Genomic DNA, 27,928 nt, shown 5'->3' on the forward strand with positions numbered 1-27,928 from the left:
CTTTTATAAATCTTGTTGTAGTAGTCCTACTGTTAGTCTTGTCTCCCTGTCTCTGTGGTTTATTTCTTCGTCACCTCAGAGATTGAAAAGAGGAAAACGGAAGGTTGTTGAGGCCTTAAAAAGGTTTTTTTCATGTGTATTTCTTCATTTCAATCTAATAATTAGTAATTTATATAGATATAATTTAAGGGAAAACAGAGACGAAACCCTAAAAAAAAGGAGGTGAAGGGGAAGAAAGAGGAAGACCTGTTCGAGTTTGTATTGCCATGGCGACGATGGTGAGTTCTGCAAGTGGTCTCTTGGCGATGTTGAACGAGCCTCACCCTACGTTAAAGCTCCACGCTCTATCCAATCTCAACACATTTGTTGATTACTTCTGGCCCGAGATTTCCACCAGCGTCCCCATCATGTATGTGCTGATATCCTGGATTTGTTATTTCCCTTGAAGTAGTATTTTACACTAGTTCGTTCTGAATCTCTCTCCGTGGCAGATAAAGAAAGGTTCTTTTTTTGTGTTTTGTTGGAGAAATTGTTATTCAACGTTTGTAGATTGTTCTTATGGTTTGGTCTTGGGAGTTTTGAATTAGGGTTCGGGGTTGTGAAGAACTAAAGAACAAAGAATGTTAAGAGAATGATTTGGCTTTTTGGGTTAGGGTTTTCGAGATAATTACGGATTATTATTTTATCATGTGTCTTCTTACTGAATTTTGCTAAGGAATTTCCTATTGTGAATTATGGAGTTCCTCTTCTAGTTAGTAATTGTACTCTTGCGTTAACTGTGTTTTATACGGTCTTGGTTGGTCTATCATTTTCTTAGATTGGAAGACTGACACTTCGTACACACCTTGAACCCATTTCTGCTTGCTGGGTAAACTATGTTAGAACTCCTCAGATTATTAATTCAATTCGATTATAAAAGAATATATTGTACATTTATTAGGCATTATATTGTACACTTAGGGTCATTTCCTGATGCCAAGACGACTTCTTTGAAAATGTTACAGTGTACACTAGAAGTTCTTTGAATTTTTGGTGTGCAGCAAACACAAAATTTTATGATGAAAGGATTAAATGGATAAGTTCTTGGATATGATGGTGTTCATGTGTCCTCTGGGTTTGGTTTTTCAGTCAGTTTAGATTTAACTAATCTCTCCCAAGCTTGTTGCTGCTGATTTTGATTTCTTGCATGATCAAAAACCTGTTTGGTATTCTAAGTAAAGGCAAATCCAACCTATGACCATGGTTACCCTTTGGCTTACATAGTTACATATGCACCTGAGGGAGGGTTTCGTTAGATTGCAGCAGGCCTATATGTAAGGGTGATAAATGTGGATCACGTAATCAAACAGCTCAGCGGAAATGTGCATATTCTGAGATCTGCCCAGAGTACATCATTCAGCTCAAAGGATTTTGTATTTCAATTTGGAAATCGGTACTTGGTAGAAACTATTCTGGGTGAACTGGGAAGGTGAATTGGTAGTATTTTTTTTGACATTCAAATGATATCAATTTCTTCGTTAACTTAGCAGATACCATTATATCTGCTGGAAATTCTCTATCAATTAAAAATTTCAACTCGATACTTTGTTCTTGCATTCTTAGAACAGGAAGTATTCTTTTATTGTGCTGTGATCCTGTGATTAACTCTTGCTGAAAGGGAAAGGGAATCTTTGAGTTGGGTCTTCCCAATTCCTCATCTTGATTGTACATGTCAACAATGTTGCATGATGATGAACATTTATTTTATTTTGTTTTTGAACAAGCTGAAAAGCTATAGTGCGCAACAGTGCTCGTGGATCAGCTTTAATTTTAAAGTGTTCGGGCCTTTATGTTTCTCGACTTGACCAACAGAACGTCAGTCTGAGAGAATGTAGTTTCCTTTTGTTTAACTTTGCAAACAATGGGAAATTTATTGATAACATATATTTTATCTATATATGAACCCAAGCCCAAGACTACGGGTCTGGTTGTTCGTATATGTTGGAACTAGTTTATTATGGCATTCTAAATTCATAAGCATGATTTATTGATAGCATCCTTTTTTATGTACAGTGAAAGTCTGTATGAGGATGAAGGATTTACACAAAGACCACTGGCTGCCCTCCTCGTTTCTAAGGTACATCACGAGCTTCTGATTTCGCTCCTCTTTATTTTTAGTACTATTAGATCATTCTTCATGTTTTTTCCATCCTTGTTGTTTGCGTATCTGTATTTAGTGAAGTGCTTCAATTCAATTTTATGCTTTTGGGATACATACTAATTGCCAATATACAATATGTACTCATGACCAATGAATGAGGCAGTTTTATCTATTGCAGAATGCATTTTTCAGTTTTTCAATACAAATGTTGTAGCGGCACAATGAATTGCTCAGAGACAAGATGCTGAATTACGACTTTTCTCTTTATATTGATTATGGCTGTGTATCCTAAGGTTTTGAGTTAATGTTCCCTGAGATATGGGGTGACCTGTGTGTAACATGAGCAAGGGTTAGCTAGGGCATACCTTGTAAGTGACGCACTGCATCGGCGCCCGGATGCAGTGACAATTAGGCAAGGCTTCTCGCACCATGGACGAGTGTGGGTAAAGAAGAGTTCAGAATCAGAGTTGGGAGAATGATCTTGTCATTAATGACAGAGGTCATCTTTATTTAAAAAATTATAATAGAGTTACAACCCAAAAGGAGTAAAAAAGGTAAAAAGGGAAAATAAAGTGAAACTCTAATTTAACCTAATGTAAGGTGCTAACATTCTATTCCCACGGTTTTCAACAATCCCTCTCAAGTTGGTGCAAATATATCATACACGTTCAACTTGGAGACTAGTGGATGAAACACCTTACAATTCAACCCCTTTGTAAATACATCAGCAAGTCGATTGACAAAACTAACAAAAGGGATATAAAGAATTCGTTGCTCAAGCTTTTCTTTGATGAAGTGTTTGTCTATCTCAATATGTTTCGTTCTGTCATGTTGAACTGGAATATGGGCAATGCTAGTGGCAACCTTGTTGTCACAGTATTGGCTCATAGGACCTTCAGAAGTAGCCCCTAGATCACTCAATAATCCCATAAGCCACATGTGTTCACAAATCCCTTGGGCCATGGCACGATACTCTGCTTCAACATTAGACCGAGATACAACATGCTGTTTCTTGCTTCGCTATGTGACAAGGTTACCTCAAACGAAGGAACAATAACCAAAAGTAGATCTTTGATTATCAACTGACCTAGTCCAATCGACATCAGTAAACGCTTCCAGTCTTAGTGATGTAGATAAGTCACCTTAAGGGTTTATTTTATTGAAAATAAGCTTTGGGTTGGGTCATATATGTATTGAGACTTTAATCCCATGGTTTTACCTTGTAATTGGCCAATTTATGAGCCTAAAATATGGGTAGAAAGTAGGAAAACGGGATTTGCTTCATTAATTTAGTTAGAGTCCTATTCTGAGTCTGTTTTCTTTATTATTTCATTTTCCTAGTCAATTTATGTTACCTTAGTTAACATGGGTAGACAAGTCGTGCTTGGCGCGTTGGTCAAGTGCTCGCTTGCTGAATGCTTGGTCACAGGTTCAAGTCCTGGAAACAGGGGTAAGGCTGCATACATTTGACCCTCCCCAGACCTTGCTAAACGCGGGAGCCTTGTGCACTGGGTACGGCTTTTAGTTAAGGATAGGGTTAGGCCTTTCCTTTTTAGTGTATAAGTCTATTTTGAGTCTTCTATATAAGTTTGTAAGGGAGGCCAGCATTGTTCACGAATTTGATTAATGAATATTGGCTTGAGCCATTGTGATAATCCTGAGATAGGATGGGTGAGATGCCCATGCTGAAATAGCCAACCCCAAGCTTTCCCCATCCCCTTCCATCAATTCTTGATTCTAACCCTTAGTTTCAATCAAATTGAGTTCAAGAGTGCTACAAGCCTTTGGGATTTCTTCAATTGATTGTTAGGTCTAGTAGTAGTATGGGACAAGTAAATCAGCCAGCGAACCAGTCTCTGGTACTATTCTCTATCAACCGAATCACCCATGGCACTACATAGCTGGTGATTAACTTCAACAAGGGAGTCTATAGGCTTACATCCAAGCATTCCTGTTTCTTCAAGAAGGCGTATTTTCGTTGGGAAATAAAAATGCCCTTGTTTGATCTTGCAACTTCAATCCCAAGAAAATACTGGAGAGGTCCCAAATCCTTTGTTTCAAACTCCTTTGTTAACAGAGATTTCAGATGGGAGATTTCGGTATCGTTATCCCCAGTGATCACTATATCATCTACATCCACAATGAGGGTTGTAATTTGGGTACCACTCTTTTTTACAAAAAGAGTATGGTCAGCTTGCCTTTGTTGATATCCAAACTTCTGCATGGCTTTGAAAAAGCGACCATGCCCTAGGAGATTGTTTGAGTCCATAAAGGGACTTCTGCAATCTGCAAACTGTAAACATGGCCAATAGCAGATGAAGAGCCAAAACCTGGAGGCAAGTCCATATGCACTTCTTCTTTAAGATCTCCATTCAAAAAGGCATTCTTGGCATCCAATTGTTGAAGGTTCCACCCCAGATTGGCAGCACAGGACAACAATACCCTAACCAAATTCATCTTTGCAACCGGAGCAAAGGTCTCTTGATAATCTATCTAAGGATGTCAAAATGGAACCGAAACCGAATATCGGAACTAGAACCAACCGTTTACGATCGAATCGAACCGCCGCATAAAAATGATCCGGTTTTGACTTTATAGGTTCCCTTTCCGGTTCGGTTTTTATTTTCACTGCAAAACCGTGGTTTTAAACTGAATAAGAAACCGGAAAAACCGAAAAGAAACCGATACCTCTTACTCTAATACTAACCCATGCATCAATTGGATTAATTAATAACATATAATTAATTTAATAAACATAATTATTGCGTCAACATGAAACATAAAATAAGTAAAATGCCATGGGTTAACTATATATTATATTTGTTCAAGTATGAATTGAAAATTATGGATGATGTTAAAATGGATTAACAAAATCTACTTTTTAATAGAAGAAATAGTTTGTTCATCATGTGAGAGTTGAGAAGAAAAAAAAAAGGAAAAACAAAGAATAAGAAAGGAAAAGGACGGGTGAAGAAGGGAAGTTTTTTATTTTTATCACATAGGCATAGGAAATATGATGAATGAGGGAGAGAATGGGGAAACACGGGAATATAAAGGCCTTGAAAACCAAGGTTGTCTTCATTACTGATTCCCAAAACGACACTACACAAACTGCATGTAAACCAGTTGTGAATCGGATAACAAAAACCGAATAGAAACCGGTAAAACTGGACCATATGCAAAATGATTCTGATTTTAGCTGATTCCTATCCGGTTCGGTTTTGATTTCACCTTGTCAAAATGTAAACCGCACCGCAACCGAACCAAATAACCAGAACTGCACTGTTTGACACTCTTAAATCTATCCCATAGGTTTTGTTATTGGTGAAGCCTAATTTCGGTCTAGAATGTGCGGCTGTGATCTTCGGAGGGCCATTTCGGCCTCGAAACGATCTCGGATTGCCGAAAAATGGTGTATGGCTGTGAGTTGTGTTAGGCTCGTCGAGATCTTTGAAACGGTATATTTTGGGATATATGTTATGTTTTGGTCTGACCCTATCCAGTTTGGCAATTTCTGGGTCCAGGGGTATTTCTGTACTTCCTCTGGTTAAGGCTTCTCTATATAATGTTCTTATCTCTGAGAGAGTTGTGAGAGAGGTTTTGTAACATTTCCAGAGAATATTGAAATTTGTTCTGTTGCTCGACTGTGGATGTAGCTTCCATTTTGGGGGTGAACCACGTAAATCCTGTGTGTTTGTGTGTGCGCTTGTTCTTCTCTGTTTTTTCGTATTTCTTCTGCAAATCGCCACTTTTGGGCGTTGTTTTATTAATAGGTTTGGGTGAATCCCTTGGCAACTAGGCTTGCCTTATATCTCTCAATGGTGCCATTTGCCCTTTGCTTGTCTGTAAACACCCATTTGCATTCAACCAACTTCTCCCCTTCTGGGCGAGGGACAAGTTCTCAGGTACCATTTTTGTTCAAGGCCTGTATTTCGTCTAGCATGGCAGCTTTCCATCATTGCTCTGTGTATGACTGCAAATAGAGCTGAGTGGAGAGCGAAGATCCACATGAGCGAATCCATTGTAGTTGGGCTATGATGTTTATGACAATGGTGCTAATACTTTCCTTTCTTGAGGCCTGAAACTCAGTTATGATGCGGTCTGTTGCTAAGTCGGGTCGATGCCCTAGAGTTTTAGTTTGAGCTTGTATCATTGTTGTGTGCACCTTCCCTTGTACATTATTAACTTCTGTTACTTTTGGGATCCATGTAGCCGACCCCATTTAGTTGGGAAAAGGCTTTGTTGTTGTTGTTGATGGCTTTTTTCCAATCCTGTGGAATAAACACTGAGGACAAAGAGGAAACAAAGGGCTAATAGGAGGGTGATAAAGATTCATAAGAGACAAAATGGGAGATAGGCTGTTGTGTGCAGGAACGAACACCTTTTCTAATAGCAATGGGATGGTCATCATGTATAGAGTTAGCAGGATCAGGCATATTATCAAAAGTAGGAGAAATATTACCCGATGGTGAGGGCGAATCTGGTGGAGGCGTCGCAGCGGGTAATGGTTGGTCGTTCATGGTACCCTTTTTCTTGAATCTACTCTGAGTGTAGGTTATAACTTCCGGATCATGAACAGAGTGAGCCAATGTCTCCCCCTCACCATTGGTACTGTCATTCATAGGCTCCCCTTGGACTAGGAGCTCCCCCTGAACTGGAAGACTATTAATAACCATAGGGACAACTGGTAATGACAACTCTTCCTCAAGAGTCTCCCCCTGAAGAGGTGTCGTAAAATATGGTTCAGACTCGTGGAAGGTGACATCCATGGTGACATAGAGATGACGAGAAGGAGGGTGATAACACTTGTAAGTATTAACCCTTTTGAGAGGCCGAATAATGTAGTCCTAGATAGGTAGGAGACCTATTAGGAGCCAGACAACTAGGACCTGCTGGTTCGATGGGGGCAGAATTGAGGTTTTAGGTTAAGTTTAAGGTTAGGGTTAGGTCAATGAAAGTGTATCGTATATGGTAAAGCTAGGCAGGTGTAGGGGAGTCTAATGAACTAAGTTTTTTGGGTTTTGGATGGGTAGAATTAGGTTAGATGGATTTGGGCAGCAACTAGGGTTAGGGTTTTGAAAGGTGGAAGATGATGGAATCTAGGGTAGGGAATTAGGTGGTTGAATGGGCTTAATATTTAGGTCAAGTGTGGGTAGGGTGGAGGGGAATATATGCTGAAAGTTACAGCTAAATCAGAGGGTTAAATATGGAGTTATGGAGGTTTCCTAGTAGAGATAGGAGAGAGGGGTAAAAGTGTAATTTCAGACAATCGACTATCAGCCTCCTCCGTCGGCTCTGGCAAGTTCTCCCAGCAGGTAAGTAATTGTTTTTTTTTTATTTATTTGGTAGTTCTTCTTATTCTTCTCCTCCCAGTCCTCCAACGAGAGAGAGAGAGAGAGAGAGTCATCTTCTTCACTTCCGGCAACTCCTCTTCTCTTTTTTTTTTTTTAAATTTTTATTTATACGTAACACAGGCCAAGGCGGCAAGGCCACTCTCAGTCTCTCACAATCGGCGCACACATGCAGAGAGAGACAGAGGGAGAGAGTCGACACTCGACAGAGTGGTTTTTTTTTTCTTGCCTTGCAGAGTTGCAGGCTTCACTACAATTCCCTCTCTTCTTTCATTCTTCTTCTTCTTGTCTGGTTTCTCCTTGAATCCATCCCCTGTACTGGTTCACAAGTCACAACAGTTCCCCATGGTTGTGAATTGTGAACTAAGCTCGCTCATTCCTTCTTAAGCCACATGCAGTCATGCACTGGGCGACCTGAACTCCAGAATCTTAAGCCATAATACCTCTCTTGCTGTGAATTGGAGCTTTGCAAACAAAGCTAATTTCCTCTCTACCGCCACCTGCAATTTCTGGGACTTTTCTTTAAGTTGTTAGTTGCTATTTCTGGTGACTACCACTTGGAATCAACAGGACCTGGGTTGAGAACCTGGTCCAAAAGTTGCAGAATCATCAGAGTTCTAACGAAGGAGAAAACTCTTTCAAATTGCCTCTGTTTTCCTCCTCTTGTAGCAGCTTGAGCCATTGAAGATTCTATTTGATTACAGCATTCCCTCTCTGTTTTCTTTCTTCTTCCCTTGCACACAGCCACACACACAGAGAGACAGAGGGAGAGAATCGAGAGACAGAGATGGGGGGAGGGATTTATTAAAGTCAGTACTCAGTAGTTCAGCAAGACTATTGCTATCAATTATTTGATAGGCTAATCCATGGTTTCATAATTCATATACACTAATGGATATTACACTGTCATGAATTAAACCATAGTAGACTAGGAGTACACTTTCATGTTGATTTTTTATGTTATAGGGTATATATTATTGCATAATAAATGACATTAAAAATAGAGAAAATAAAAAATAAAACATGGTCGACATGTCGATATATCGATTAGACACCCCTCTATTGACTTGGATTGCCTGACGATGTGGCAACTATGGTAAGGTGTCTATGACTTATGTATTATTCATTGTACTTAGGTTGGGTGTCTGTGTAATATGCATTATGAACACTTCATTCTATCTTGTGGTTTGTAGTAGAAATTTTAAAGTGTTTAACTATTTCTTAAATAATTATTCAATATTATGTGCATAATTTACTTGCCAATTATGTCTTATATTATTCAAACAATGTGTAGAATAGGCAATATTACATTAAGGGTTCGGCCTTTACTGCCAACCAAGGGTGCAAATCCAAAACACCAATTTGTTTTTTTTTCCCTTTTATGATTTGATCCTTTAAATATGTTTATTAAGCCTAAAACAAGCTTACTTTAAAGTTTCAGAGCCAACTATGGCCATATTCCCACCGAAACATTTAAAAAAAAAAAGTCGCGCCAAGATTTCGAGATCTCAAAAAACTCAACTTGGTCGAGACCATGGTCGATATCTATCGAGTTTTAGAACCTTGCTGATGCAGATTCATCATCAAAATGGGCTTATTTCTTTATAAATAAGTCTAGGGTTGGGATATATATATATATATGTTGGGCCTTTGATCCCAAGGGTTTTTTATGTAATATGCCACTTTTGTGGGCCTAAAGTTGGGGTACATGAGTTGCATATGGGATTAGCCATTTACTTAGTTTATTTTCATGTTTTTAATGTTTTAAATTGAACCGGTCCAAAGTTGGTTTGAACCGGTGGTTCAATTTAAGTTATTTTATTAGTTTTTCTTTTAGTTGTTTAGTTGGGTTGGATTAGGATTCTATTTTGAGTCTATTTCAGTTTCCTAGTCAGTTTAAGTTAACTAATAGGTTAAGGATTTGATTAGGCCTTTCCTTTTTAGTGTCTAAGTCTATTTTTGAGTCTTCTATATAAGTTTGTAAGGGAGGTCAGCATTGGATACGAATTTGATTAATAAAAACTCAGCTTTATGCTTGCTGCCTTTGCTCCATTGTGAGTGTGCCTTGTGAGTAATATTAAGGTTGTCTTGTGAGTAATATCAAGGTGAAGGGATTGGTGGATCTCCAATCGACTCCTTGTATCGTGAAGATCGGGAGGGCTGCTACTTATCTCCTTGCATCTTGTAGATCGGGAGACCCCATTGTTCATCTTCAAAGCTGCTGCCATTGAAGATCAGTGTTCAAGTAAGTACTTTACAGTTTCAGCAATCACCCTTCTTCTCCTAATCCTCTAAACCCGGCCCCATCAATCCCCATTGCCAATACTCAAATCATTACTACTCTTCTCATCCACCATTAATACCATAGATCCCTTAGAATCCTAAAACCTGCAACTATTCTTCTTCCCTTCTAGAAGGTCACATGCAAGGTGATTTTCGTGAGAATTCTGCCCAGCCAAATCTAACCGTTAGAATTTGCTAAAAATTTGAACGAATCTTCCTCAAACCCTAAGAGAGACTCGATTCAAATTTCAGCACCATACACCCAGCCGATTGTCTGAAATTACAGTTTTACCCCTCTCCTACTTCTACTAGGAAACCTCCATAACTCCAGATTTAACCATCTGATTTAGCTGTAACTTTCAGCATATATTCCCCTCCACCCTACCCACACTCAACCTAAAGCCCTTGCCCTAACTCTACCTCTAAACCCTTGATTCTATCACTTCCCTATTTCCCAAAACCCTAACCCTAGTTGCTGCCCAATTACATCTAAACTACTACTCATCCAAAACCAATAAAACCTAGTTCATTAGACTCCCCTAAACCTGCCTAGCTTTACCATATAAGACTCATCCCCATTACCCTAACCCTAACCCTAAAATTTGACCTAAAACCTCAATCCTGCCCCCACCGAACCAGCAGCTTACAGATCCTGGTTGAATGGCTCCTAGTAGGTCTCCTTCCTATCTAGGACTACATTACTAGTTTTAAGCCTTGGTGTAATGGTCTCAACAGCTCGGATGAAGTTAGTTATATCTGGGCTGAGTTTGACTTCACCATCTGAAGGTTTTCACTTGGGAATAAAGGGAGATTTGCTTTTAGTGATTGGCTGGTTATTGATAGACCTGAATGGCCAATGGTTGTACTCCCATTTTATTAGGAGAGCCCTGACCTGGAACATCTCATTCTCTTGGGATAAGTCTTATAAATTACTGGCTGATGATCTTGGCATTGGAGAGGATGCGAGGAGTGTTATGCATACAAGGTTTTATCTACTAGTTTAATTTGGTTACTAGCTTCCCGAATTCCTGGAATAGTTCCAGTTTGACCTGCTGGAACCAATGAGCCATTTTGAAATCAACCACTTAATGCCAAGCCTAATTTATTTTGGCCATCATTGTGTGAAGGTCTTTTCCTTGTTACGTAAGCTTCTCCATCATCTGGAGAATACAATATAAGATTTTCAATGGCTGATTTCCTTGGTCTAAAGCTGACAAGATTATTTGGTTTTGTCATTAATGTTTCGTCTTCATTGCGAGTCCCCAACATTTTTGTGGTGTGGCTCATAACTCAACAGCTCAATAGTTGGTTCAGTTATGTATTCATATTTATTTCGTGTAGGGACACATACCAGTATCCTAAAATTATTTATCATAAACAGGAAATTAGTTGGCATTCATAAAATAGCTAATGATACTGTTGAGCTGTTATAAGCTTGGATCCAAAGACCATGAATTGACAAATATTTAGAAACTTGGGAACCATGATGCGCTGGTTGTTACTGCTTACAATTTTTTTTGCATCTTTATTATTTTTAATCTTTCCTTTACCTGTGTCATATGATTTGTCCATAGGTCTTTTACTATCTTGGTGAGCTCAATGACTCCTTATCATATGCCCTGGGGGCTGGACCACTGTTTGATGTTTCGGAGGATTCTGATTATGTTCATACACTTCTTGGTAAGAAGCTGCATTTTGTCTTGAACCACGAGTATATCGTCTATTGTTATTGGTGTATTTATGTGGTAATCAGGGGTTGTTTTTATCCTTACTTTCAGCTAAAGCTATAGATGAATATGCGAGTCTCAAGTCTAAAGCAGCAGAATCAAGTGAAAATGCAGAAAAGGTGGATCCTAGATTGGAGGCCACCGTTGAAAGAATGCTTGATAAGTAAGTGGGTCATTTCTATTGTTTTTCAGATGCTTCTTAACAGTATGACTGTCTGCTTGCTTACTTATTCTTGCTTTGTTTAGGTGCATCTCTGATGGGAAATATCAACAAGCTATGGGGATGGCTATTGAGTGCCGAAGATTGGATAAACTTGAGGAAGCGATTATAAGGAGTGATAATGTTCAAGGATCTCTTTCTTATTGCATTAATATTTCTCATTCCTTTGTTAATCGCAGGGAATATCGTCTTGAGGTACATAATCTTTTCATCCTTGCCCATCTTTGCCACCCCACCACCATAGTTATCAAGGCGGCAAGGCGACCATGGCGTTTGAGGGCTTTCCTAAGCGCCTTGGCTATAGGGCGGCCGCAAGGCGTCGCCTTGGCAAACAAGGCGTTTAAGTGTTCTTTTTTTATATAACCATTTTAATAGGCACAAATAGCATATTAATTTTTATACAATTCTACTTATATACTAAAGAAATATGAAAGAATTGAAGTATATAATCAAGGAATTGCAAAATAGCATAATCATAGAACTACAAAATCAGGGAATCACAATTACAAAATCAATGAATCACATTATGACTCACTCACATGATGTTAGAATTATAAACTCACATAATCACAGAATAAATAGTTACATAACCACTGATTGCATAACTTACAATAACAGATGCATTTCATAAATTATACTAAGGAATGCACAATTCACATTGAATCACAGAAATTACAGCAACAGCCACTCCGGCAGCAGCCAAAGCCACCGGCCACCACTAGTAGAAGCCAGCCATAGAAGAATAAGGTATACGAGAATAAGAAAAATAAAAAAAAATAGAAGATGGTCAGACACGGAACAAAGAAGAGGAAGAAGCTAGAAGAATAAAAGGAAAAAATGCAGCTGCCAAAGCCACTGGCCAGTGGCCTGAAGAAGTGAAGAAGTGCTGCTGGCCGGAAGAAGTGAAGAACTGAAACAAAAAAAAAAGGACACTTGCTGCTGGCCGGAATGCCAGAGTAAAGGAAGCAGCGGTGCCGGAAGATGTAAAAGGTCACCGCTGCAAAAGGAAGAAACACAGAAGGTTAGAAGAAAAGGGAGACTTTAGAAGAAGGAAAAAAAAAAAGGCACAACACTTCCGTGGAAGCTGGAGATGTCGCCGGTGGGGGTGGAGGCTGAAGATGGTTAGAGAAAGGGTTTAGACTTTAGAAGATAGAGGTTTAGAAGGAAAAAGAAAAAAATAATGCACAATACTTACCTTCAAGGCTGGAGACGTCGCCGGATGCCCGTGGAGGTTGAGGCTGGAGATGGAGATGTCGGTGGAGAGTGAAGAGGATAGAAGAGGTTCAGATTTTTTAAGGAGAAAAGAGAAAAAAAAAGAGCACAGTACTTACAAGGCTGGACATGTCGTCGCCTCGCCGGCCGCCGGTCGAGGATGGGGATGAGAGGGACTGAGGAGTGAGGTCTGAGGGAGTCGCCCTCGCCGCTGCTTCTTTTTCTCCTTTTCTCTTTCGCAGGTTTTCTTTCTTCTCTTTTGGTTATGGGTGAGACGGTGAGAGTGAAGACTTTCGTTTTTTTTTTTTCGTTTTTGTTTGGCTTAGGTGATTCCATGTAACACAATATACAGAAATAATGTATACCAGTCTATGAAAATATAAGAAATAGAATAAAACTCTACATATTTTAATTTTGTTTTGTTTTTAAATGATTTGGTGTATTGCAGTGTAAGAAAATCATATACACAAAACCAATAAAAATATAGAAAATAGAATAAAATGCAAAAAATATAATAAAATAATGAAATAACGCCTTTCCACTAAGGCGCCTAAACGCCTTGACCCTCCAAAACCGCCAGGACGCAAGGCGACGCCTTAATAACTATGCCCACCACAAGAGAAAGATTTGGCTATTGTGTGAATAATTTTTTATTTCCATCATAATTCATGGAGGGTTTTATTCTTACTTTCTCTATCATTCATATGCATATTGATATGATGAGGTTGGCTTTGTTATGGACTCCATGTTAACAAAATCACTGTTTTGGGCATGTAGTAGATATGCATCTGACACATGGCTTGGCTACACATTCAACACATTCAGTTGAACAAAATGCTTATTTCCTTTCCCTTCTCTTATTCGGTTCACAACTCAGTTGTTAAGTGTAAGAAAGAACTACATGTGCTGCTTTCAGTTATAGACTGGATATTTAGAGCAACTACAAACAGAGGCTAAATGATATTACTGAGATGAAACTAGTGCAATGCAGTGTTTTGACCGCTCCACTGGGGACTGTTCTAGCTGGAGAATGTGCTAGGTTAGTTCAATTAACTATGGATCCAGTATTGTCAATTAGTGAACAAAGTTTTCAATGCCTAAAACTTAGATGCTGGTTCGGAAGTATATGTTCTTATAAATGTCAAACCTAGTTCACCTCATGATATGAAAAACTTTCAGGTCTCAAAGTTGAGAAATAATCATCTTACTTATTAGCATTTTTCCTATGCTGGATGCTTTCCTTGAATTGAAGCATGTGTTTTTTGCTAAGACTTTGTTGAATCTTCAAAACCTTGTAATTGAGACCCTTAAAGGGATTCATGATTGTTATTGTCAATAAGACTCTGTTCTGATGCTGTCCTGCTTGTGCTAACAGGTTCTTCGGCTTCTTGTCAATATATATCAAAAATTGCCTTCCCCTGATTACTTGAGCATTTGCCAATGTCTAATGTTCCTGGATAAACCTGAAGAAGTTGCAGGAATATTGGAAAAACTTTTACGATCTGAAAATAAGGTATACCTGCTGTTTGTTTTCTATTAATTATAAAGTTTGTCCTGGTATTAGGAATTACAGCAATGCAGTTAAATGTGGTCTTGCAGGACGATGCTTTGCTGGCCTTTCAGATTGCATTTGATCTTGTAGAGAATGAGCACCAAGCTTTTCTGTTGAATGTTAGGGATCGCCTCTCCAGTCCCAAATTACGATCTTCAGTGGCTGAGCAGCATGGATCAAGCGAAGCAGATTCTGCTCAAAATGGGAATGCTTCTGCTGACAATGAAAATCTGACAAATGCATCAGGTGATGTTCAAATGACAGATGGCGCTCCTGCTCCCAATGCAGACATACATGAAATGGACCCAAATGAGGTGACTTATGCTGAAAGGCTGGCAAAGATCAAGCGGATTTTGTCTGGGGAGACATCGATTCAGTTGACTTTGCAGTTTTTATATAGCCACAACAAGTGAGTCCATCTTCTTCAAATGCTTGAAACTTAGGAACAAGTAATTACAACAACAACAATAGTAACAACTCAGCCTGATCCCAACTAAATGAGGTCGGCTGCATGGATCCATATCCTCCATTCATTCTGTTCGTGGTCATACTTGATACAAAGCCTAAGCTACGGAAGTCTTTCCTCATGACTTCTCCTAGTCATTTTTGGTGTGTCCCTGGCTAAAACTACAACTACAACTACAACTACAACTTGGCCTTATCCCAATTAAATGGGGTCGGCTACATGGATCCTTACCCTCCAATCAGTTCTGTTCAAGGTCATATTGGATACAAAGTCTAAGCTATGCATGTCTTTCTTCACTACTTCTCCTAGAGTCATTTTAGGTCTACCAGTCTACCATTGTCTTTTTTAGCTCCTTCAATTTGAATCAAATCACGCCTTTGTATTGGAGCATCTGAAGGCATCCGTTAAACATGGCCATGCCACCTTAAACGATTTTCTTGTAGCTTATCATGTATTGGAGCTACTCCTAAATCAGCTTTAATATGATCGTTCTTCCTTTTTGCTTCCTAGTTTTGCCACTCATCCATCTCAACATCCTCACCTCAGTTACACCGAGTTTATCTATAGGATGCTTCTCAACTGTCCAACATTCAACACCATACATTATAGCTGGTCGTATGACTATCCTATAAAAATTTCCTTGAGTTTTAAAGGAATTCATTGTTCACACAACATTCCTAACATATTTCTTCATTTCATCCATCCTATTTTAATTCTCTGTGAAACATTATCCTCTATATCATTTTTTTTTAATATTTATGGTTGATCTTATACAACAACAACAACAAACTCAGCCTTATCCCAACTTAATGGAGTCGGCTACATGGATCCAACAAACACAGTAGGGAAAACGAAGGTCTAAACAGAAATAGGGGGTGAAGAGGTGGGAAAAGAGGGATGGGGAATGAAAAACGGGAAATGACAGATGAAAGATGGAAAATAACAACAAAATGAAAGATGAAAGTAAGAGGAGTGAGACACAACCCAGCAACTTAGGAGAATCTCATCTAAATGGGGTCTGCAACATGGATCCTAACCCTCCATTAGGCTCTATCTGAGGTCATACTTGGTACAAGACCCCAAAAATGCATGTCCTTCCTCACAACTTCTCGTATGGAATTGTTAGGCTTGCCTCTAGTTCTTTTAGCTCCTTCAATCAGAATCATATCACTCCTCCTTACTGGGGCATCCCTAGGCCTCTATTGGACATGACCGTACTATCTCAAATGACTCTCTCAGAGCTTGTCATTGATCGGGGCAACTTCCAAGTCAGCTTTAATACGATCATTTCGTATTTTATCTTTCTGAGTTTTTCAACACATCCCTCTTAACATCCTCATCTCTGCTATACATAGCTTCTCAATATGATACTTCTTAACTGCCCAACATTCAGCCCTATACACCATTGCTGGTCCTACAACAGTCCTATAGAATTTTCCTGTAAGCTTTAAGGGAATACTTAGGTCACATAGTACACGTACCTCTCTACTTCAACTGTCCCACTTTAATTCGTTACGAAACATAATCCTTTATGTCACTTTCTTTATTTATGATTGACCCTAGATATCTAAACTAGTCATTTTGCGATATCTCTTTTTCCTCAATTCGCACCATGTCAGTATCCATCGTAGTGTGACTAGAATTACACATTATATACTCCTGTCTTTGTTATACTAATCTTAAAGCTTCTTGTTTCCAAGGTTGATCTCCATAGCTCTAACTTAGCGTTAATCTCTTCTTTTGTCTCATCCACCAAAACGATATCATCAACAAAGAGCATACACCACGGGACCTCGTCTTGAATGCTCTTGGTTAAGTCGTCCATAATAAGCTCAAATAGATGAGGGCTTAAGGCTGATCTTTGGTGTAACCCAATAGTAGTTGAGAATTTCTTGCCTCCCATAGATATAACACTAGTCACCACACCTTTATACATATTCTTTAATTACATCCACATATTTACTCAACACTCCTCTCTTCACTAGAATATGCCGGATTAATTTTCTAGGGACTTGGTCATAGGCTTTTTCCAGGTTAATAAAGACCATATGAAGATCCTTCTTGCTATCTCTATATCGTTCCTCCTCAATAGGTAGATAGCTTCTGTCGTGGATCTACATGGCATAAAGCCAAACTGGTTCACCGAGGTACGAGTCGTCTCAAACAATGCTTCAATAACCTTCTCCCAAAGTTCTATAGTATGGCTCATTAGCTTTATGCTTCTATAGTTATTGCAACTTTGGATATCGCCTATATTTTTGTAAATCGGGACAACTATGCTTCTCCTCCATTCATCTGACATCTTCCTTGTGTTCATAATGTTGTTAAACAGCTTGGTTAGCCATTAAACCCCACAACCTCCTAGGGTTTTCCACACTTCTATTGGAATTTCATCTGGGTCTGATGTCTTGCCTGCTTTCATTTTTCTTAGGGCTTTTTTAACCTTTGTTACACTAACCTTTCTTACATAACTATGACGGGTGATATCATGTGGAAGAAAATACTCGTCCGGGTCAAATCTACTCGACCCATCTCCATGTTGTAGGTCACAGATATGCTCATCCCTTACCAACACTCTTCCATCGTCAACCTTGATACACCTCATATGCTTAAAATCTCTGCTCTTCCTTTCTCTCATCTTAGCTATCTTATATATAACTTTTCCTCCTTCTTTTGTGTTTAGATTGAATAGAGATCCTCATATTTCTTTGCCCTAGCCATCCCCACAATCTTCTTAGCTTCTTTTCTGGCAGCATAATACATCTTTTTATCTTCTGTTTCATTAGTCCTTTGCCATGTCTTAAAACAATCTTTCTTGGTCTTTATGGCTACTTGGACCTCATCGTTCCACCACCAAGTCTCCCTAGGGTCCTGGCGACTACCCTTCGCTTCCCCAAGCACATCTTTGGCAACCCTCTTAATATAAGCATAGTCCGAAATCTCGCGAGATCTTGCCGAGATCTCGCTGAGATTCTCGGTTTTCCAATTTCCTGAGTCAAGATGGCCTACAAAACTTAAAATGTCAATATCTCTCCGAGATGGCGAGATCTCGGTATGACAGAGGAAAATTCCCATCTAGGTCCTTTATATGAGTGCCAGATCTCGAGATCTTGGTGGAAATTCTTGGTATACAGATGGAAATTCTTGGTATACAGATACCTATCTATGCCAGGAACCAAGACAGAGAAGACAGACACTTATTTATGCCTAATATCATTTAAGTAAATGTTTTTGTATTTGTATCATTTACTTAAGATATTATTCATAAATAAGCAAATACCCCCCCCATTTGAATCCAATAAAAATAGTTAAAAAATCAAATTCCAAAAGGAAAAAAAAGTCAACCCCCTAGTTCAAGAACAAAAACTGGATTTTCGGCGATGGGTGTAATTTTCAACTTTCTAATGCTGGGGCTTTTCTCAAATCTAAAAATTCCATAAATCTTATTATGGTAAAACATTGCTAAAAACCAAAAGCGCGGTAAAATATTCATTTGTTTTGATGTCCAAAAAATTATTTTCATTCGGAGCGATTTTGACACATTCGCGCACATCGAATTAAGTTTGACCGGTACATAACTCTTTCAATATAAATCAGATTTTAGCAATCTTGGACTTGTTGGAAAGCTATGTTTTGAAAGCTTTCCAAAAAGTCCAAGATTGCTTAAATCTGATTTATATTGAAGGAGTTATTTACCGGTCAAACTTAATTTGGTGTGTGCGAATGCTGTCAAAATCGCTCTGAATGAAAATATATTTTTGGACATCAAAACAAATGAATATTTTACCGCACTTTTGGTTTTTAGCAATGTTTTACTATATTAAGATTTACGGAATTTTTAGATTTGAGAAAAACCCCAGCATTAGAAAGTTGAAAATTGCACCTACGGCTGAAAATCCATTTTTTGTTCTTGAACTGGGGGGTTGACTTTTTTTCCTTTTGGAATTTGATTTTTTAACTATTTGTATTGGATTCAAATAGGGGGGTATTTGCTTATTTATGAATAATATCTTAAGTAAATGAAATACAAATACAAAAGCATTTACTTAAATGATATTAGGCATAAATAAGACTATTTGTCTTGTGTCTGTCCTGCTTTCTCACTAACTGAAACTCATATTTGGACTTTGTTTTTGCAAAATCTAATAATGTCATTGTGTTTAAATGGCCTAAAATAGGCTGTATACCGATTTTCAGACCCAAAAGAGGTCTAAAACCCACCGAGATGGGCTTCCGAGTCGGAAAAAAAAAAAAACACAAACTCGCTGAGATTTTGGCCCAACTTGGTTTTTTGCTGGGCCGAGATGGCTCCGAGACCCGAGTTTTCGAACCTTGAATACAAGACATCATCTCGTTCCACATCGCATTGTGTCTCCCTCAAAGTCCCACTTTCCTTGTTTGACCATAATATCAGTAAATGTCCTTAAGTGCTCTTCTTTTAATCTCTGCCACCTTATCTTAGGATGCATAGGTTCTCTCCTCCTACACTTCTATGTACTAAGGGACATATCTAAGACCATCGGTCTATGTTGGGTGGTAAGGCTTTCCCTAGGGATAACCTTATAGTCCTTACACACCAATTTGTCTGCCCTTCTTGTAAGGAAGAAACCTATTTGGCTGCGATGATTCCCACTTTTATAGATATCTTAGTGTTCCTCTCTTTTTTCGAAGAAAGTGTTCACAATTGGAAGAGCATAAGCTACCGCAAAGTTGAGGTCCCCTGGTCGTTCCTCTCCCCAACCCCATAACTGCCATGGCCACCTTCATATCCTCTACAATCACTCCCAACATGTTCGTTCAGGTTAGCTCTAGTAATAATCGATTCATACTGACCAAATCCCTGCATTAAATCATACAGGTATTCCCAAAATTGACGTTTAGTACTTTCATCGAATCCTATTTGGGGGGCATAGGTGGAAACGATATTGATATCTTCTTTCTCCAACGCCAGTTTGATGGATATAATTCTATCTCCTAGTCTTTTTACCTCTACTACATCTTTCTTTAGATCTTTGTCAACTATTATGCCCACTCCGTTTCTATCACTTTTGATCTCCCGAATATCCAAGCTTGAAGTCGTCCAACACCTTAGCTTTGTTACCCTTCCATCTAGTCTCTTGGATACACGCGATATTTATCCTTCGTCTCCTCATAACATCTATTAACTCCATACTCTTACCCGGTAAGGATTCAATTTTCCAGGAAGCAAGTCTTATCGTACGTTTCTGGGCTGGCAAATTTCTTCTCACTTGCCCTTGCATACTTATCATCGTGTCCGGGTGTCGATGCGACATGTCACAAACGGTGGATGCCCTAGCCAAATAAGGATGAAAAAACATGAAAATAAGAACGAAAAAGGGTTCAGGAAACCCGAGGATCCATGCAAGAGGTAATTGGCTAAATAAGTAAAGTGTCGGCTGCATACCTGACGCACCACTAGGAAAATAGATAAAAGTAGATACGAAAAAAAAGGGTAGAGGAGAGAGAATACCTAAAGTTATACCTAAATTTATGGTTGATCTTATATACCTAAAATAATCAATTCGTGGAATCTCCCTCACATCAATTTTCACCACCTCATTATCCATCCTAGTGTAACTAAAGTTATACCCTATATACTCTGTCTTTGTTCTACTTATCTTAAAATCTTTTGATTTCAAGGTTGATCTCCATAGCTTCAACTTGACATTAATCCCTGCTTTTGTCTCGTCTACCAAAACAATATCATCAAAAAAAAACATACACCAAGGAACCTCATCTTGTCTATCTCTAGTTAAATAATCCATGATAAGCACAAAAAAATAAGGGCTTAAAGCTTATCCTTGTTGTAGTCCAATTGAAATTGGGAATTCACTACATTGATCCTCCACAGTTCTTACACTGGTCACCACACCATTGTTCATATCTTTAATTATATGTCTACATATTCACTTGAAACACTTCTCTTCTCTAGTACTCTCCAGATTAACTCTCCTAGGACTCGGTCATAAATTTTTTCTAGGTCAATAATGACCATATGGAGATCATTTTTGCATTCTCTAAATCTTTCCATTAGTCTCCTAAGTAAATAGTTTCTATAGTGGATCTTCCCAGCATAAAACCAAATTGGTTTTCCATAAAAGTAGTTTCTTATCTCAAGCGAGTTTCAATAAATCTCTCCCATAATTACGTAGTATGAGACTTAGTTTTATGCCTCTATAGTTATTGCAGCTTTGAATATCTCAACTTTACTTTTGTACCTTGGAACCACAATGCTGCTTCTCCATTCCTTTTGGCATTTTCCTTGTGCTCATAATCTTATTAAACAGCTTGGTTAAGCCAAGATAAACCACAAATTCCTAAACTCTTCCACACTTCTATTGAGATCCCACCTGGACATGGTGCCTTGCTTACTTTCATCCTAAAAAAGTTTCTTTTACTTCAAGCACCTTAATTTTTCATATATATCTACGACATGTGATGTCTTGATGGGTCGTTCGGTCTTTTGGGACTCTATTACTCAAAATGTCTTCATTTAGTAGGCTATAAAATTAAACTTTCCATATCTTCTTAATGTCCTCTTCCCTTATTAGTACTTTACCATCTTCATTTTTAATACATCTAACATGGTTGAAATCTCTGCTCTCCCTTTCCCTCATTTTAGCTAGCTATCTCTTAAAACTAGTTTTCTGTCTTAATGGCTGCTTGAACCTCATCATCTCACCACCAAGTCTCTCTATAGGAATGACGTTTTCCTTTCGATTCACCTAGGACATCTTTAGCAACCTTCGTTAATACAAGCAGTCATCTCGTTCCGCATCGTATTAGGGCCTGCATGATAACACTTCTGTTTCGTTATTTTTTTGTTTTTTTGCCCCTGGGAACAAAAAAATAAGAGAAATCTGTTTTAATACCGGTTCTTTTTTTTGTTCTTGGGAATGAATCGGGACAAAAAAGTTGCTGAGAAATAGAAAAAAAGAAGCTCCATTTTGACGCTTCTTTATCCTAGAAATAAAAGGAAGAAATAAGGGGGAATTGCTCTTTAATGAGCACATGGTTAATATGATGGGCAAAGCAGTAACTTCATGTTCAAAATAAAACACCACCTCCAATGCAAATTCAACCACCGCCACCACCATTGCCGTTGCCACTACCTCCACCCCCATCCTCACCTCCGCCATTGCCACCACCACCACTACCACACCTTCGTCACCGTCATCACCACCTCTATGTTTGTATCACCACTATCGCCACCACCATCGCCACCGACACCACCACCATCTCCAACATCACCACCACCACCACCACCATCACCACCTCCGCCACCACCCCCTCCACCAGCGCCACCACCACCACCACTACCACCATCACCTTTGCAACCGCCACCATCACCACATCCATTGCCACCACCTCTACCTCCACCACCACCACCTCCAAATTTTTGGGTATTTAATGGCATTTTTGAAATTTTATAGAAGTTATAGAAATAGAAATGATTGTGCGTAACAAATGCGTTTCTGTTTCTTTTTTGGCCTAGAAATAGAAATTATTATATGTTATCAAACACATTTTCTTTGCCCAAAAATTTGGCCTAGTAACAGAGACACAAAGTCATTTCTGGAATAGAAACATGGCCCAGTTGCAGGCCCTTAGTGTCTCCATCAAAGTCTCACTTTCCTTGTTTGACCACTTTATTAGTAAATGATTTCAAGGTATCTCTTTTTAAGCTCCACCACCTTATCCTAGGACAAATAAGTTCACCTTTCTTACGATTCGGCGCAGTGAGACATAGCCATGACCACTATTTTATGTTGTTTGGTTAGGCTCTCTCCTGGTATAATTTTGCAGTCCTTATATAACAACCTAGCGGACCTTCTAGTTAGAATGTAATCTATTTGGCTACTATGATGCTCAGTTTTGAAGGTAATTAAATGCTCCTCTCTTTTCAAAGTATATGTTTACAATGGATTAATGGTAAGCCACTACAAAATCTAAAACTGAAATACCCTTCTCATTCCTTTCTCCAAAACCATGTCCTCCATGTACACCTTCATAGCCTCTATGATCACTTCGAACATGTCCATTCAGATCAACTCCCTATAATAATCTTTTCTCCTTGACTAAAACATTGCACTAATCCATCCACGTGTTCCCAAAATTGAAACTTACTATTTTCATCCAATCCTATTTGGGGTGCGTAAGCCTAATTATATGGACAACCTCTTTCTCCAGCACAAGCTTGATGGCTATAATCATATCACCAAATCTATTAACATCCTGCACATCATTCTTTAAATCTTTATCCACTACTATGCCGACTCCGCTTCTATTACTTTTATCCCCCGTATACGAAAGTTTAAAGTCATCCAACTACTTAGCTTTTTACCCTTCCATATAGTCTCTTGAGTACAAGCTATGTTAATCTTTCTTCTTCTCATAACATCTATCAATTCTAGACTTTTACACGTTAAAGAACCTATGTTCCACCTTGCTAATGTAATCCTACGCTTTTGGACTAGCTTCTTTACCCGCACTCGTCCACGCTGTGAGAACCCTTGCCTACTTATCACCTCATCCAGATGTCGATGTGGTGCGTCGCTTGTAGGGGACGCCATAGAAAACTCTTGCTCACTATTCTCTACACCCGGGTTGAAGTTTAGCATGTCGCTTGCGGGTAACTCCCTAGCATAACGTTGAAAATATAAGGTTCTAGAATCCATGTAAAAGGATTTTGGCTAGGGGTCTTTTTTTTGGTCCCAGTTTTCGGTCTGATGCACTAACCCAGTAACCCTCGTTTATCCGGGCTTCGAACTGGCAGCAAATACTTGCTGATTTAGGTCTGCCCCTGTATCTGTTAGTTAAATGTGGTTAAATCCAGTTGGGCTGTTAAACTTGTTTGCTGGGATAGAAAAAAAATATTTAAATTGAAAAATAGAAAATAGAAAACCAGTCGAAAGAATTGGTTGGTTTGCATGATTTGCAAGAAAACTGTAAAAATCTCTGTCCGTAAGCTACGGTGTTGATCCTATCTTTTTCCTTGAAGGGGTGGGGTGTTCGACTCAGTGAGTTGTCTGGTTTTCCAGTTCGTCTGGATCTTAAAACTGTGGGAACAGTTGGGTTGAAGTTTCTTCTGAAATTGTGTTTATAAGGTGCTTAAACTCAGATGATCATGCTTTTACGCATAGGTCGGATCTTTTAATACTGAAGACAATAAAGCAATCAGTTGAGATGAGGAACAGTGTGTGCCACAGCGCAACAATCTATGCTAATGCTATTATGCATGCGGGAACAACCGTGGATACATTTCTTAGGGAAAATCTGGTGAGTTCTTTTAATTTTTTATTCATCCTTTGCTATTGTTGCATTACTAGGGAATCTAATATTTAATGGTCATATACTAATCAAATTCTGTACCATGGCAGGACTGGTTGAGCAGAGCTACAAACTGGGCTAAATTCAGTGCCACTGCTGGGCTAGGTGTTATTCACAGAGGTCACCTGCAGCAAGGGAGGTCGCTGATGGCACCTTATTTGCCGCAGACGGGGGCTGCCGGGGGTGGTAGTCCGTACTCAGAAGGTGGTGCCCTTTATGCTCTAGGTTTAATCCATGCCAACCATGGTGAGGGTATCAAACAATTCCTTCGTGACAGCCTCCGCAGTACCAATGTTGAGGTGCTTATATGGCCGAGTTTAATTTGTAATTCATCCGATTCTTGTGTGTCTAGATATAAACCGGGCCATTACCTTCTGAATCTTGCACACATCGCAGGTTATCCAGCATGGGGCATGCTTGGGTCTTGGTTTGGCGGCTATAGGTACTGCTGATGAAGAGATTTATGATGAAGTCAAGAATGTCCTTTATACTGACAGTGCTGTGGCTGGTGAAGCTGCGGGCATTAGTATGGGCTTGCTAATGGTTGGAACTGCAAGTGAGAAAGCCAGTGAGATGCTTACATATGCACATGAAACCCAGCATGAGAAAATTATCAGGTAAAGCTTAGTTTGGATATTGAATAGGCTTCCAGTCATAACTATTCTTGTAGATTTAATTTTATCTGGTTATCTGAAATTCATAATATTGTGCAGGGGGTTAGCACTTGGAATTGCTCTTACAGTATATGGTAGGGAAGAAGAGGCAGACACATTGATTGAGCAGATGACTCGGGATCAGGATCCAATTTTGCGATATGGTGGTATGTATGCATTGGCATTGGCCTACAGAGGAACAGCAAATAACAAAGCCATCCGTCAACTACTGCACTTTGCAGTATCAGATGTAAGCGATGATGTAAGGAGGACAGCTGTACTAGCTCTTGGCTTTGTGCTTTACTCTGAACCTGAACAGGTTGGTATTTCCTATTCTCTTCCAGTATTGTTGTTCCTGAATCTTTGAATTGTTCCTTCATTTGGTGTAGCTGATTTGCCTAATCTCAGTGTCAGGTCTAGAGGATGTCTGGATCTTTATTTGGGCAAAATAGTGAAACTGCTTATGTAGAAAGGGAGAGATGGTGTGAGCTTATAAGATAATGGACCCCCATTATTCATTAGCACTTTTTGACTGAGAATTCTTTCAATTTGATAGTTGGCCTGAGATGTTCATGCACTAAGCTAATTGGGTTACTTGCTCTTTTGATCTAAATCTGACAATTACAATTCCTGTGCTTAGCCTTCGTTTTGTATGGTTATTTGTTTTTTTCTTTCTTTCTTCAGCCTTTATCTTTCATGTGGGTTTAACAGTCTACATCCAAAACAGCTTTTTGTTTAACGAACTTGACTGAATATTGAATACTTTTAATCATGCCAGTGACTCTGCTTTTGAATTTGCAGACTCCTCGCATTGTGTCCCTGCTCTCTGAGTCTTACAATCCACATGTTCGATATGGTGCGGCTCTGGCAGTTGGCATTTCCTGTGCTGGTACTGGTTTGGGTGAAGCTATATCTTTGCTTGAGCCTCTTACATCAGATGTTGTAGATTTTGTTCGTCAGGGGGCCCTCGTTGCAATGGCCATGGTCATGGTTCAGACCAATGAAGCCAGTGATACCCGTGTTGGAACATTTAGGTACTTTTGTTTTTGGTTATATTTGCACTTTATGCTTATAGTTTGTGTTTGTAGCATTACATCTTATCTGTTTGTCTTATATTGTGTAGGCGGCAGCTGGAGAAAATAATTCTTGATAAGCATGAGGATACCATGAGCAAGATGGGAGCTATACTGGCTTCTGGCATTCTTGATGCTGGTGGAAGGAATGTGACAATTAGGCTGCTGTCCAAGACAAAGCACGATAAAGTTACTGCAGTTGTTGGGCTTGCTGTTTTTAGTCAGTTTTGGTATTGGTATCCCCTTATCTATTTCATTAGCCTGTCATTCTCAACCACTGCATTCATTGGGCTCAACCATGATTTGAAAGTTCCGAGGTTTGAATTTTTATCACATGCAAAACCTTCTCTTTTTGAGTATCCCCGACCAACTACTCTGCCCACTACAACATCGGCTGTGAAACTTCCTACTGCTGTTCTGTCAACCTCTGCGAAAGCCAAGGCTAGGGCTAAAAAAGAAGCAGAGCAGAAGGTCGGTGCCGAAAAATCATCTGGGGAGGAATCTTCTTCTCTTGTTTCTAATGCAGGGAAAGGAAAATTATCTAGTGAGAAGGATGGGGACTCTATGCAGGTATGTGAACCCGTTTCTGTTTGCTTTGTTCTTGGGAGGTGCAAAAACTATACAACAAACTTACAATGCTTCAAACATAATTCTGCTGTTTAGAACACAATCTGATGATGATAAATTAGGTCACTCCTTCCTTGATTCCCTGCTCTTATAACTCAAGAATATAATGAAGTGGAGAAAAATCCTATACTTGTGCTAGTTGCAAGTTACAAAGAGTGTGAGCTGAACCAACATGCAAAAGCTCTGCCAGATATATTGTATAACATATGTATTGTCATTTAGGTCCTTTACCCTGTTAGCGGTCCTATAAGCTGGCTTCAATTTGTTCTTGTATGCCCTTTTATCCCTTCCATGCCAGATGGACCAGGTAATTGCCGTTGGAACTAAAAGCTGTTTCTTTTTCCTTTTCCTGTTCCTTGGTTTAGAAAGTTATTAAGATAGTACCTGTTTCACATCACTGTCCTTGGCCAGACAACTAACTAATCACTGAAAATTAGTATTCAAGACATCCGGGGTAATATAAGATGACGTGATGAATCACTTGTTAGTGCATGATACATATACGAGGAACATCCATCCTGAGAGAGATTAATGGACACTTGGTTACTTTGGTATGCAGGTTGATAGTGCATTGGAAAAGAAGGCAGAATCTGAACCATCGTTTGAAACTTTGATAAACCCTGCCAGGGTTGTACCTGCCCAAGAAAAGTTCATTAAGTTTTTGGAGGAAAGCAGATATGTGCCTGTGAAGTTGGCTCCTTCAGGGTTTGTTCTATTAAAGGACCTACGACCAACTGAGCCAGAGGTACTTTCTTTAACGGATTCCCCAACTTCTGTAGCCTCATCTGCAGGAGGAGGGTCAACTGGTGGTCAACAAGGATCAGGATCTGCTATGGCTGTTGATGAGGAGCCTCAGCCTCCTCAGCCATTTGAGTACACCTCATGATTGCGGTCTTCGTTAAGTTTATTTGGGGATTGAGTCTTGTTTTTTACCAGAGGAGGTGGTGCCTTATATGGACAAATGAGACAAACAATTGGGCAATGACTCCTTACCAGGCGGCTTGATATGAAGGGGATTGTCCCTTCACCATGGGTGAGTTGGCGGGCGATCTCATAAGCTTCTCCTGTGAAGCTGCTCCCCCAATTTGAATGAAGTGATTCGTAAGGGGAGCAGGACAATGAATCTGAGATCGTATTACCCAACTGTAACGTAGAAAATTGTTTATTTCCAAAATACTGATATTGAAAAGAACAAGGGTGCAGTAGCAACCTTTTTCTTTTTTGTAGTATGTCCTGCCTTTTTAGAGTTAAAAACCGTGCAAAACTCACCCAT

The 27,928-nt window shown here is 39.2% G+C and overlaps 1 protein-coding gene across 1 annotated transcript; it reads left to right on the forward strand.

The window, feature by feature from the left end:
- Nucleotides 1–18: 18 nt before the first annotated feature.
- On the forward strand, nucleotides 19–27,923 carry LOC122654461 (26S proteasome non-ATPase regulatory subunit 1 homolog A-like). The gene is made up of 15 exons (XM_043848556.1): nucleotides 19–106; nucleotides 199–409; nucleotides 2,053–2,116; nucleotides 11,349–11,454; nucleotides 11,553–11,664; nucleotides 11,748–11,916; nucleotides 14,309–14,446; nucleotides 14,533–14,894; nucleotides 24,116–24,251; nucleotides 24,353–24,601; nucleotides 24,699–24,919; nucleotides 25,016–25,274; nucleotides 25,757–25,989; nucleotides 26,079–26,598; nucleotides 27,215–27,923. The coding sequence occupies exons 2-15, from the start codon at nucleotides 267–269 to the stop codon at nucleotides 27,539–27,541; spliced, it is 3,039 nt and encodes a 1,012-aa protein (XP_043704491.1). The 5' UTR covers nucleotides 19–106; nucleotides 199–266; the 3' UTR covers nucleotides 27,542–27,923.
- The last annotated feature ends 5 nt before the right edge of the window (nucleotides 27,924–27,928 follow it).

Source organism: Telopea speciosissima, chromosome 3 (genome assembly GCF_018873765.1).
Source record: "Telopea speciosissima isolate NSW1024214 ecotype Mountain lineage chromosome 3, Tspe_v1, whole genome shotgun sequence".
NCBI classification, from domain to species: domain Eukaryota; kingdom Viridiplantae; phylum Streptophyta; class Magnoliopsida; order Proteales; family Proteaceae; genus Telopea; species Telopea speciosissima.